Here is a 13,501-nt window from a genome sequence, read left to right as displayed (position 1 = left end):
GAGAATGCAATTCGATGTACTGTTCTTAGGAACAACTTTAGAAGGAAGGCTAGCCTGGGGTCTTACCGGCTTATCAGGTGCCGCACAAGATATTCCGCAGCCAAGGAATTGCCGACTCGTGACACAAGCATAGTTGTTGCCAAGTCCTCCTGAGGCAGCCCGAGCGCAGCCTAACATCCGTTTGTTCTGAGCTTGGGCTCTGCCCAAGTTGCTCTTCCGATTGGCCTCGCGACTGGACTTGAAAAAAAACCAACCTCTCGGTCATGATTTCAAGGCCTGGTTAGGGGAGAGGATGAGAACATGGGCTCTTTCACAGCACAGATTAGGCTTGCACACTGTTAACAAGGTGCGTATTCCTTGGTCTTTATTTTATGAAATTGGCGTAATTTGTCCACATTCGTAGCTGCGGATGAAGGGTGAGCGGGCGGATCGGGTCAAAAAAGATCGAACCATACGTCAATTGCCAACATCGCCGGTCGCCACCTCCGACCAATTGCTAACTCTAGCACTGTTGCCACAGCCATCTATTATTGATGGTTATCACCAACACTACAAACCACCAGGACAATTTATCGGTTAATAGATATCATGTAATCTTGTCTTAATAGTTTTTTTGTGAACTTTTATAGAAAACCTTCAACAAATTTTTGGTGGGATTGCAATTTATTCGAGACAAATGCAACCTAAATATCCTTTTGCAATCGCTAACATTCTAGTTTATCATCTAATGTTATCCGGTAGTTGAAATCAACGGACATAAATCAGAACTTATAATGTTATCGACTTTTCCATCTTCGCATTTTGTTAAATCTCAGCCGATTCACCGAGCACCACAATCGAAACCCAAATGAAGTCCTTCCTCGTTGTCTTGTCCAACATTCTAGTTTATCATCTAATGTTATCCGGTAGTTGAAATCAACGGACATAAATCAGAACTTATAACCGTTATCAACTTTTCCCGTCTCCGTATTTTGTTAAGCCTTAGCCGATTCACCGGGCACCAAAATTGAAACCCAAGTGAAGTCTTTCCCCGTTGTCTTGTCTACTAAGTCAAGTCAGCGTATATCCATTTTGCTCAAAAAGAAAAGAAAGTATGTCAAATGCACTCTTAGCGTTTAAGTTTCTGTGATCCATTCCACAATGTTAAGTTTTTTCGCTAGGACAGACGGCATGCATTATCATCACTAGGAAGAAAAGGAAGAGGCCAAAGGAAGAACGGAAAGCGAGAGACAGAAGATGATCATTCGATTGAAAAAAAACCAAACTTTAACGTAGGAATCTCTCTGCTATCTTTACGTCTATCTCGGTTGGCTAACGCAATACATGCAACGCATGTGTCTACATCTTTCGGACAAAAGAAGTTGGACAAGTTCAGAGCTTTTTGGCCTTTCCATGTGAGCTTCCACTCATTCCCTCAACAATCAACATTCAGTTAAAGGCGCTGCCAACTACCTTTGCACTGCTGGGGAAGTACCTTATCTGTCTCAACTTGGGATTGATCCGGTACTTTCCTATTCTCGCAGAGCACGCTTGATTCACAGAGAAGTCCAGGGTTTTCCATAATGCGGATGATAGATCTCGAGGGATTTTAGACGGCCGAAACTGCTTGGGCAAACGTAGTCCCGAACGCGCTAAGAGAGGAATATATAGCACTCTGATTAGTGAAAGTGATCGAATAGCATGATTATCCTTTCGAGGAGGACAATCTAATGATCCAAATGGTCTCGGGCGCTCCCATTATTGAAAAGAAGGAAAGCATGAGCTGTCATGCATTTAATAGAAAACGATATAGGATATTTTAACGAAATACCTATTTAGCGAAATGACATCGGACATTAATGTTACAAAACAGATTGGATTTTCAATAAGTGCCTTATGGGATCTCAAATTATGGTAAAGAAATGCCTCGATTCTCTAGGTATATCGTGTGTCAGAAGGACACAATAGACAGAAATAGTATATGGTACACTTAAAATTCATCTTTACAATATGCATGAATTAGAAATGATCGATTTGAGGGTGGGCTAATTCTCAGTTTGTGGAATCGGAAACTAGCCCACTTGATCCTAGAACTGGATCGGATCGGACCAATGGGTTCAGGAACCTTTTTTTCTTATTTGTAGGCAGGGAATGAAACATTGGAACAGGACAAGGGATTGGAAAGAACATTGTTTTTGAACTCTTGCACGGAATGGAATACTCTTGTAGAGCGCAAGTATGTCTATGAACGCTTTTTACAATAAAAAGAAAACTATCAATCAGGTCCCGGTGGTTCGGTCCGGTTCCCGTGCTGATGCAAGTCCAATTCATATTTCCCCACTTGAAAAGTTGACAAATTTCACAAAATTCATCAAGATGTGGGAGTCTTAATAGAAGCGAGACTTTTTAAAGCTTTTCTTGTCAATGCCAGTGCCATCTCAACGGGTATAAATCACAGCTGCGGAAGCATTTCTTCTTACTACGCGCACACACTTCTTTGCGATGGCAACAATATTTCCCTCATCACCAACTTTTCCGGGGCAGCAACAACCAGCAGGAGAAGCTGCAGTCGCCAACCCTGAAGCTGTGGCATCGGCATCAACATCAACATCATCCAGTGGTTGGCAATCTTCGGGATCGATCGGGCCGTTCTTCGGGGTGATCTCCGTGCTCACCGTTCTCGCGATCATCTCGTGCGTGGTCGGCCGGATCTACAGCCGGAGAGTCGCGGCGAACACGCCATTGGATACCATCAAGCAGAAAAGCTGTTCGGGGTGGGTCAAGAGGCAGTTCGGCCAGTGTACCGATTGTATTCCCGCGAGCGTCGTGTGGGGAAGAAAGGTGGTGATGAGTTGGAGGAAAGACGGCAAAAATGATGATGCTGCTGCTGCACAACCCCAAGCTTGATTGATTTGCAAAATGGCATGGATTGGAGTTCATTGGTAAAAAGTAGGCAAATAAAGACAGCAATCTTTTCTACTGTGATTGATCATCAAAAGATCCTATTGTGATTTTACAGTCCTGGTGTGATATGGTCCTCTTGTTAGGACCTTCGTTCTTGGAGGTGATGCTTATTCAACTCTCTCTCTCTCTCTCTCTCTCTCTCTCTCTCTCTCTCTCTCTCTCTCTCTCCTTTGCTTGCCATTATTCTGAAAATATGCAGAGAAGCCGAATTTTTTTTCAAGGCTTCGTTCTTGTGTGGTATAAGTCTAGCGGTTGACGAATCCGAAACTGGGATTAGAAGATGATCTGAATATACACTCGGATTCGGATTTTCCCTTCAATTCTCTCTCTATCGACAAGCTCGGTCAATAAGAAAACTCATGAATTTACCCACAAGACCATCAGATCCCTCCCCTCTAAAACGGATTATCGAGATGACATCTAGCACGACCATCAGGGAGATTATTACGTGAGACACTAGCTACTTTTGTCAAGGAGATTTCGATCTCCAGAGCAAGAGCGCTGGCAGACAACGTTGCATAGTAACACATGAAAAAATAAAAAGGACAGAAAAGAATAATAAAATGATGCTGAGCGCAACATGGCAACTAATGAGAATACAATGTAATGAGTAGATACGTAGGAGAAAATATTCGGTGATTTCAAAGCGCCACATCAGGTCCGTTTTTTATCCATATCATAGGCACAGACATGGCGACCATGGGAAGATGGAGCCGACCAGGCGCCACAAGCCAGATTTGGCCGGTGATGCCGCTAGTCCAAGACCAACAAGGCGAAATCTGGAGCGCTGGTCCATGGCCGAGCCACCATCTCAGTCGCGGCGGCTCGCAGTCCTCTCTCTTCCTCCTCCTTCATCCATAGTCATCCGACCTCCAATGCTCCCCTGTTGGCACCTTGATTAGGCTAAACCCCACCGGTGGAGTCGCTGGCCATGGACTGCATTCAAGCTCCCGCCATCTTCCCTGACATCTATTTCTCTATTTTTTATTTCGCTGTTTGAGCTCGCAGACCATGGCCGTCGGGATCTCAAACTTGCCGCCTCCTCACGAGCCATGGACAAGACCAAATCTGGAGGCACGACTCCAGTCCACATCTAGACAGGCAACGACCACTTGCCATTGTGACGATGGAGGGGTAGCTCAGCCATGGACGGGTCCAACCACGAGCCAAAGGGGGGCGACAACGGAGGAAGAGGGAACCGACCACAAGTACCATGGAGGGGAAGCTTCCTTCCCAATCACAATGGCAATCCATGAGCCATCGTCGCTCGCAACAGGACTTCCAGATCTGCAACGACGACGGTGGTCGACTTCCATGGCCAAAGGGAGATGGGAAGCTTGGGCTCAAGGTGGCTGGAGATGGAGGACAAAAAATGAGGTTGATTAAGAATTTTTTATTTTGTTTTAACTAGACCCACAACAGTATATACGTCCCAATTTGTAATTGGTTCAAAGTGAAAATGCATGCCACATCAGCTATTGACATAGTGCTCACAAACCACTGAATATTTTCTTGTAGGTACATAGAAAGATACCTTCGACAATGCCATGGACAAATGAGTGTCCCATCATGATTAAGCCTAAAATAAAACTTAAAGCTCTATAGTTTCATCTGATGTCATTTTGTACGGAGTGCAATTCTTCGACGTGCCATGCTCAATCGGTCCCTTCTGAATTCCGTCATGGCAATTGAGGGAGCAAGAGTAAATGCGGATGCTTCACATCGGCGGGCAGCAGATGTGATTCTTCTTAGAAAGCCCTGGACGATGGACCCCGTGAGATTTTTAAGTGTACCTTCTTACTATACTCAGGCCCAACATTTGCTTCCCCAAAGCCAAAGCCACACGATATCAGAAGACGAAACGAAAAACTGCAAATCTTCCATGAACCTTTAGTCATTATATCGTCAACCAGGTGGAATCTATTTTCCTCTTTTCATCTCACTCTCTCTCTCTGTCTTGACATCTGCACGATCCTTTTCACTTCTATGGCGAGAAGACTTCTCAGGAGAGTCCCTACTTCCATGCCTCCGGTGCTTTGAGTGTTTCCTTCTGCTGCGCCTCTTTTCTCGACAAGATTCTCTCTTTTTCTCTTTGGACTTGCAGTAGTATCGATCACGATGATCGCTTGATGAATCACTTTCGGAGTCACTGCTATAGTGGCTTCGCCTAGAGCTTTTTCTAATTTTTTCATCCTCTGAGGACAAAGGGCTCCTGTTTTCACGGCTTTTAGATATTGCTTTAGAATTCCCATGATCCTGAGGCAAGTAATCCACATGAAGTTTTACTGATCTTTCCTCAGATAACTTGTCATTGGCATGTTTGCCATCTTCCCTTGGTACTCCAGAAACAGTTTTGTTCTCTCTAGGTTGTAGGCCTTCTCGAGCAGATTCTCTGTCCTTTGGCAACTCATAATGCTGGGAAATCCTCTGAGGAACAGCAAATGACCTGTCACGGACTGGGAGAATATTAATGTCTCCATCGCTAGCATGGGCAATTTCTTTCTCACTGGGATTCCGGTCTTGGTTTGATGAGATAGGTCGATCAGCGGGGACCTCCAGACCTAGTTCTTTGCCCAAAGATTCCAAAAAGTCACCAGCTATGAGACGGTTCAGTGTTGCATTTGCTGCCTGAACCTTCTTGTCCGGATTTTCAACATTTTTCACAATGGGAGTTCCCTTTTCCTCATCAGAGTCATCGGAGAAAATGGCCTGGGGAGCACAAAAATAATCAGAAGACGAGATGAAGCAAGAAATACAAGTTCTGGTGACAGGTTACCATCCATAAGAAGATAACCAACTGCAAACAAATAAAACAGGTGAAAAAATAATGCAATCAAAGCAATTTATGATAGATCTGTGCATCTATATTTAACAGCATTTTCAAGCTCATCCCGTCATTTCATCCATACAAAATAGGCTCGTGTTCCCATCAAGAATGGAGCCATATCACGTCTTGAGGCATGCAAAGAGCACTTGAGGCTATATGGAGATGATTATGTGGAGAAGCAATAAGAAAAACAATAAGCACACTTGTCACTTGACAGAGAAAAAAGTACCTTGTATAGGTCAACCGGCCTCCCGACAACTTCGACTTCCACCTTATCTTCTGATGTCTTTTCATCTATGTCATTATTTTGTTGGTTATCCAGACGCATAGACAACGTATCACTGCTTGTAATAGCTGATTCTTCCACTTTTGTCAGTTTGACAGAATCTGGAATGAAAAAAAGAGAGTCCATCTTGCTCCTTACCCGCGGAGGTGGTGGTGGCTGCCAATTGTTCAAAATTAATCCTAAGATATACTAGGAATCAAGGTGTAATAATTATAAAATTCACCAAATCAACGTGAATTCGGCATTCATCAATCAAGCCCAATAACCATAAAAAATCATTTGAATGACCAGCAAGGCCAAATGAGGATAAATCTAGGTTAATGCAATCATAGAACCAAGATATATCGACGAGGAGGAGGAGGAGGAGGCAAAGCAGAGCAATAAACATGGAGGAGAATATCACCCATTATAAAGTTTGTTTTACATCTCCGTGTTCTTCTGATTCCTTTTAAATTTGAAAAAGGGATGATACTCGAACTTTTTGTAAGCAAAAACTAAGCTGCGCCTATTTGCCCAATGATGTTTGCCACCTCACAGATAATGAAACTACCAGATGACCCAATTAGTACCTTCCCCATGTACGGATCAATGAGATCAAAGCGCTTGCATAAGATTGGTGAAGGCCGCCACTGGAATTCTTCCCTTTTGGGGTATAGCTTCCTTGTCATCAAGTCTTCATCTTTAAAGCTTCTAACTTGCTGCATTCAAAAACATTCATAAACAACACAAAAGAAAACTTTATAGATGAAAACCAACTGCTGCACCAAAAAAGACGCACCTCTATCCCTCCAGAAGTAAACTGCATGCCACCAGTTGATGAGGACTCCGTGCGGCCCTCTGTGAACTCTTTTCTCCAATGGCCCTTCTCTATTGCCTCAGCTGCAGCCTCAAAATCTAATCTCTCACGAGCACGAGCAGCTTCTGACATATTATTTGCTCCACCTGAATCAGTGGTACGGAGTCCCCCGTAATGCTTTTCCTTGAGAAACTGCTCATATCTTTCTTGCTTTGCAGGATCATCTCTAAACGGCTTTGAAACTTCTACAATGTCGCTCTGGAACAAGGAACAGATATAAATAAATTTCCAAGAATCCCAGCGATGAACCAAGGATGGAGAGAACAGTTAAAAAACTAATGTACTGACGGGAACTGAAGATTTTGTGAATGTTTCAGACAGATCACTCTGAAATTTCACATCTACAGGCACGACAGACGAGCTGGGAGTCGTTGCACTTCTTTCCAGAGGTCTTTCACCTAGGATTTTGCCACGGCTCTCTGCTGTCATCTTTGGGACATCCACAGATAACTTTCCTTCCACATGCGGCTTACTTTGATTGCGTTTCTGCTTTTCCTCCCAAAGCCTCCTTTCATAGTATCCACAGAAATCTCCTCCATAAAGAAAGCTAAATAATGGATTTGATTGATTCTTTTCCCGAGAGAGATCCTCAAACAACTTTCCACATCGAGCCACTAAAGCTGCAACCCCCTCAATTAAAAGCTTCAGATTACTATCCTCAGGAGGTGGAGACTCTGGCGGGGGAGGGTCATAGAGGGAGTGATCAGCCTCAAGAGGCCCGGAGAATCTATGATGAGGTTCAAAATCCTTTGGAATTACAGGAGGATCAAATCTGGACGACCAAGTTTCATGTCAGCTATGAGGACATTGTATCAAGGTTCTCGCAGAAGCAAGAATTAATAATCAGCAGCTCAAGATCTTAACATGAAATTTAACCTTAATGGCCAAAATAGACCCAACAGTTGCAAAAACAATAAAACTAAATTCAGATCAGAGGCAGCAATTTCAGATTACCTCTGAAATTGATAATCAGAATTTGAAGCAAGTCTAAAGCCGGGCAGAATCCCATTTTCGTTTCCAGTCAATCTTGGCCTGTCCTGAAAATCCAAACTAGGTCTTGATGGCTCTTCTACTTCTTCAACAAAAGATCCGAAGTCATAACCTGAGCAAAATGTCCATCATGTGAGAAATTAGAGCCGTTGAAGAGAATTTTCTCAAAAATCTAACAAAGGAATAATTGGAAGTCACAGAGAAGTAGTGAAGTATTCAATGATAAGAATTTGCATCAAAGAAAAAATCAACATCTGCAAGGCATTTATCGCTTGCTTTTGGGAAGTCAGATCATATAAAAAAAAATAGATTATCAAAACACAGTATATTGCCCCAAAAAAGGAAAGGCCATCAACCAAGATTTTCCTCATCCTAACCTGACAGTGTATGGAGATAACAAAATAGCATGCAAGTATACTAAAAGAAAATAGCCTCTTCTGCATTTACATTAGAGACATTGACAGAATGTCCCGGTCCATTAACAAGTACTGAGCGAAAGATCGATCAGGAGCATCATAGACCTTTCTACCCAAAAAGAGGCAAGAATACTTATGTTGGAACAAGTAACCGCCCCAAAATTTATCCAGTTCTAATGCCGATGAGCCCCAATAAAATTACTCACCAGATGCATAGACATCCTCATCTTCAGCATCAAGTTCTTCGAGGGCGCCAATACCAAAACCAGGAGCAATATTTCTTGCTGAGAAGACCCAAACCAATGACAGTAGTCAACCCAATGACATTATTTAAACAAAAACAATGACATATGATGGCCCTCACTTAACCAATGACAAAACAACTCATCCGGAGCTCTCCTGAAAGGGAAAGGCGAAAGAAATGCACAAATGGAACCAAAAACGAATTCTCACTTCGCAACCCTGCAGAATAATATAGCTTACACTTGGAAAAATTATCTTTTGTAACTCTGCTGTGCGCATGCTCTCTTCCTCCAGATGTGCGCAACCGTTTCCTTTCTGAAATATACAAAAATGAGGCTAGTGAGCACAAGCTGTTGCGAAAAGAAGGATTGACAAATTAATCTTATAAGTAGTTACCCCTGAACTCTGGAGCATGCTTGTAAGGATCATAACCTAACCCATGCAAGTCTTGCTTTGGGTTCAGAACATAAACCTACAGCCAAAAACATGAGAGATACAATTGCCAGTTTCAAAATCTTGCATCTACATGGGATAGAGATAGCCCAAGTACAAGACAAATACATAAGGAATCACAAATCCTCCAATAAATCAGCAAGATAACCTTCTTACAGGAGTGCTTTTAGAGAATTTGGAACCAGTATCTGCAGGAAGCTCCAGAAGATCTTCAAAATCACCAGTGATAGGCTCAGATTCAGGCTGTGCATTTGTTTCATCGGATGTAAATGCCAGGAAAGCTCTCCTAGCTTCCCTACGTGCATCTACAATCATGTAAACCATTAGATGGGATAAAATCCAGGCAACTCAAAAGGCACGGTAATATGCAAATAGAGCTGTTAACGGTAAAAAATTAGAGTTTCCGCACCAGACTAAACAACTACAAATGTAAATAATAAACAATGGAAGGTGTCGTCCTCTCTAGACTAAACGAGGACCCAAAATATGCTCTTCCAATTGCAACTCTTATAAAGGCAATTTCTCTTGGCTAATGACTAGAAATGTAAAAATAAAAAATGGAAGGTGTCATCATCTCTAGGCTAAATGATGACCCAGAATATGCTCTTCCAATTCCACCTCTTATAAAGGCCATTTCACTTGGCTAAACACTACCTGAATATGTAATAGGAACCTACGAACTACCCATACAGGGTTGTAATCATGAATAAACCACAAGAGCCAACGTCCTACGGTCTTAAATATGGGTTTTAAAGTCCTGCTGATAGAGTTCCGGGTAAGATAAAACCATTGACGCATGTCCTATCTGGCCATACAACTGAAGCTGTATAAGCTAGTGGCACCTTGACCCTTTTCAAGACAAAAACAGCTGATGATGCAAACTTCCAATGAGTCAATGACATACTTCTCACGAGGATTTAGCCAAGTGCATAATACACTATAATTAAAAGTAGTTAGTTAACAAAAGAAACATACCATACAGCGATTTAGTTTGCGAGTCCTTGATTGAATGACCATGACGCCATCCCATCTTCTTGAGCAATTTCACACCTAAATGAGAAAATAAAGGAAATCAATGCAGAATTAAGTATATTGGCAGCAGTGGAAAAAGAAATAACATAATTTAAAAGTAATTTAGGAGTATCTATAACAAACCAATAGATTCTGTCACTGGAAGAATGAGTTCATCGGGAACTGGTCCAGGAATAGCTGACTGCCTGAAATAGAGAAGATACATTATAAGCAGACAAAATAATTGCTGTCCAAAACAGATGGAAAAATATCTAGCGAAAGATAAAAACCAATCGAATTCATGCATAAAGAAAATTCAAGGAACATGATGGACTTAAAGTAAGGTATGTGGCTTTGTGAGCTGCTAAGTTCAATTGTCCATCCACGCTCAAAAACTCCAGGAATTTTGATTTACAAATGGTAGATTCACTAGCTGTAACGTTATAATGAAAATTATAAAGTTCCAGACAGTTTCAACACCATCACAACATAACCAAGCAACAACTATATCCAGATAACTCCCATTGAATTGCAATCCGATCAACAGGAGACCGTATGATATTAGAAAGTTACGAGATGAACCTATGTTGTCGCTCCTTTTCTGCCTGCTTGCGAGCAAGTTCTGCAGCTGTAAATCCAAACGTATCAAACTGGGATGATGTTGCCAAAGAACGACCCTCCAGCTCCTGGATTGAAAAATGAGAATAAGTTCATCCCTACAGTTATAACTACAGCTACAATATGAAAAAAATGTCCCAGCAACACATATTTAAGTTGAGCATTGTTATGGATGTCTCGAGAGCACAATGAAAGAGCATGCTATTCTTTTGACAAGAATATTACTGAGAGAGGAAGGGAATGTTATGCATTGTCATAGACTCAGCCAACCTTAGCAGTATAACAATAGTAATAACCAAAGCAAACAACACCAAACAAAAGCTGAAATCAGCTAAGTTATGGTATTGCTCTACGCCCCTTCCATTTCAGCAGCTAGTTGTCATTAGCGCTTAATAAACCCAAAGGACTTGGAAAGCAAACTTTGCTAGTTGTTGTTAGCAGCGAGCCTACTATTATCACAGATGTTGACATGTATGACTTATTGAGCAAGGCCTTCCAATCCAATCAAGCCTGCCTCACCCTCTCTGGACAGATAATTCTGAAAGGCTACTCTAGATGTCAAACCAAACAGCCCTCCAAACATGTGAAAACAAGTTCAACACTTTTAATAGCACTAGCACTTTATCAAATCCAAGTGCAGCATAATTTTTTCTAAACTCAATTTTTTTTTATAAGTGATAGTGGCTCTAAAGTCTACTATGTGGTGTGCACTAAACACAGAAAATTATGGGTTCATGGATAGACTGGTCCTCCTGAAAATCCTAAATCCTAAACACCATAGGATTCCAGATGTAGATATTTTGAGGTAATAGATGCAATCATATGAATCTGATAGAGAATTCAAATGAGATAATAAATCGCCATATTTACAATTGTAAAAGCTAGTTCTCATGCAAGCACGCACGCGAATATACATATGCAACGATTCTGGTAAAACTTACAACTTTCTCGTCTTCATCTAAGAAGTTCAAAATGCTCTGCTGTTTCACTTCAGCTCTGTTCTTCCTGGATGACGTGAATGTCTGCGGAGCCCACCCTGAAATATTTGTAAGAGAAATTGAAAATAAAGGTTTTTCCGGTAAACATGTGAGCGCTCCGGTCAAAAGATGAGACATACCCTCTTTGGTACCCACTGTATTGTAATATCCAGCAGAAAAACCTCCGGTAAATGCTCCATGGAATCTTCTCCGTCCTTCTTCGTCTCTGACCTGGAGAATTGCAGATGGAGCATAAACAAATGTCGGTGCCCTCAGCTTCACTAAAGAAAGTGTCTCTTATATTTGACAATTCAACCAACGAAAACACTTCAGTATGTGCAGACCGCAAACTTGCAATCTCACTGCATATAAGTCCCTCCCCAGAACTGGCATTGAACGCGAGAGCAAAGCATTTTTCAAAAAGCACAAAGGAGGAAAGTCCCCTGCAATCCTTAATAACCTTTTATGCCATTTGCCGTCAAGAATTGAAAATCCACAGAATTCACCTATGACAGAATGCCAGGAAACAGTCAATTACGTCGTTCCTCCGTTTGTAACCCAAAACAGCATCAACTTTAAGTATCAAAATGGCGATTCGCGCGCGTCTTAATACTCTAATCAATCAAAGGCTACATAGGTCACTAATCTAAACGGCCTTCCCCAACTATCCTCATCGCCACAAGCAAAAAACCAAACAGCTGATGTACGTAATTTCTGCTAACTCCTCTGATATGAGAAGCTGGTAAAGCACAGAGACTTCGAATGCGGAGCCCACGTTCCCACATATTTCCGAAATATTCCGACGGAGCAACGCGAAGAAATGCCCAGAACGGAGTGAGAGTTACCTCCTGCTTCCACGCGGGCAAGGATCGCAAGTTACCGGAGGCTTCGGCGAGGGCCTTCTTCTTGCGGCTGGACGCCCCCTCCTCGCGCTCGATCGGCGTGCCGTGGAACACGAAGTCCTCTTCGTCCGAATCCATCACCATCTCCGACGGGATCGAATCGAACGGCGGCGATGCGGCGAAGCCCCCAGCGGGGACGAGGATTGAAGGATTGAGAGCGGAAGATCAAATCAGCAACGGTGATGGATTTCTAGGGCTTGATGGAGACGAGGCGAGAGAGAGAGAGAGAGAGAGAGAGAGAGCGCGCGAGAGCGAGAGCGAGAGCGAGGTACCGAACGAACGGACCCTGCGAGTCGCGAGAGTGTCGAATGGGAGGTTAGAAAGACGAAGAGGGATTAGAGACGACGACGAGGAGTCTAGAGAGGTGGTAAACATGCAGTGGGCACGGATACTGATGTCTCGGGCCCGATCTCGATGGACCCGGCAGTCACACCGAGGTTCCAAGCTCGATGTCGGTGGGTCTGGGCTCGGGCATAGACATTAGAATAAGCGCGAATGAACTATTCTGCTTCCAAAATCAAATTCTTGTCGGAAATTGATTTTCGAAATTCTCAGTAAATTGATTTTTGAGGAGAAATCTGTTTGATAAAACATGACTAATTCAAAATTGATTTCCTGAACGTAAATCTATTTTTATTTTTTTATTATTTTGGGTACTCAAAAAAATAAATTTCACTCAAAGTGGCTTCAAAGGTATTCTAAGCCATTTTGTGAAGTTTTGAAATTTTGATTTTTTGATTTTTTTTTGCACCTCAAAAAATTAAATTTCACTCAAAGTGGGCCAAAAGGTATTCTAAGCCATTCTAAGTTTTGAAATTTTTGATTTTTTTATATTTTTTGAAAAAATTCACCAGATTTCCTATTTTCCCGAAATCTTACTTTTTTTTTCTGAAATTTTTTCAATTTTTATGCATTTTCGGAAAAAAAAATTAGTGAGATCTCAAAATGTGTTGTAAAGGCCACGAAAAAAGAGAAAATA

General features: G+C 42.1%; 2 protein-coding genes across 2 annotated transcripts; one reads left to right on the top strand and one right to left on the bottom strand.

Annotated features, from left to right (window-relative positions):
- Nucleotides 1-2,297: 2,297 nt before the first annotated feature.
- LOC115661633 (uncharacterized) lies at nucleotides 2,298-3,058 on the top strand. Its single transcript, XM_030583866.2, has one exon. The coding sequence runs from the start codon at nucleotides 2,482-2,484 to the stop codon at nucleotides 2,884-2,886; it is 405 nt and encodes a 134-aa protein (XP_030439726.2). The 5' UTR covers nucleotides 2,298-2,481; the 3' UTR covers nucleotides 2,887-3,058.
- A 1,263-nt stretch (nucleotides 3,059-4,321) lies between these two features.
- On the bottom strand, nucleotides 4,322-12,914 carry LOC115693341 (G patch domain-containing protein TGH). The gene is made up of 16 exons (XM_030620320.2): nucleotides 12,466-12,914; nucleotides 11,761-11,851; nucleotides 11,585-11,679; nucleotides 10,608-10,711; nucleotides 10,170-10,231; nucleotides 9,990-10,064; nucleotides 9,171-9,319; nucleotides 8,958-9,033; nucleotides 8,802-8,876; nucleotides 8,525-8,602; nucleotides 7,867-8,014; nucleotides 7,201-7,684; nucleotides 6,835-7,110; nucleotides 6,626-6,754; nucleotides 6,000-6,212; nucleotides 4,322-5,652 (listed from the first exon to the last, which is right to left on the bottom strand). Exons 1-16 carry the CDS (start codon nucleotides 12,604-12,606, stop codon nucleotides 4,864-4,866), a joined length of 2,985 nt encoding a protein of 994 aa, XP_030476180.2. The 5' UTR covers nucleotides 12,607-12,914; the 3' UTR covers nucleotides 4,322-4,863.
- Between the last annotated feature and the right edge of the window lie 587 nt (nucleotides 12,915-13,501).

This window comes from Syzygium oleosum, unplaced genomic scaffold, assembly GCF_021117445.2.
Source record: "Syzygium oleosum isolate NSW1041296 unplaced genomic scaffold, Sole_v2.1 Sole_v2.09, whole genome shotgun sequence".
In the NCBI taxonomy this organism is placed as follows: domain Eukaryota; kingdom Viridiplantae; phylum Streptophyta; class Magnoliopsida; order Myrtales; family Myrtaceae; genus Syzygium; species Syzygium oleosum.
Note: the sequence above shows the minus strand (reverse complement) of the source record. Positions and strands in the feature narration are given on the sequence as shown.

What these genes read in the sequence shown, in the direction of transcription:
- LOC115661633 (XM_030583866.2), top strand. Translation starts at nt 2,482, where the DNA reads ATGGCAACAATATTTCCCTCATCACCAACTTTTCCGGGGCAGCAACAA.
- LOC115693341 (XM_030620320.2), bottom strand. Translation starts at nt 12,606, where the DNA reads ATGGTGATGGATTCGGACGAAGAGGACTTCGTGTTCCACGGCACGCCG. An exon ending in TGCCCGCGTGGAAGCAGGAG is followed by an intron (nt 11,852 to 12,465) that starts GTAACTCTCACT and finishes GCAATTCTCCAG; the next exon opens with GTCAGAGACGAAGAAGGACG. An exon ending in GCAAACTAAATCGCTGTATG is followed by an intron (nt 9,320 to 9,989) that starts GTATGTTTCTTT and finishes ACATGATTGTAG; the next exon opens with ATGCACGTAGGGAAGCTAGG.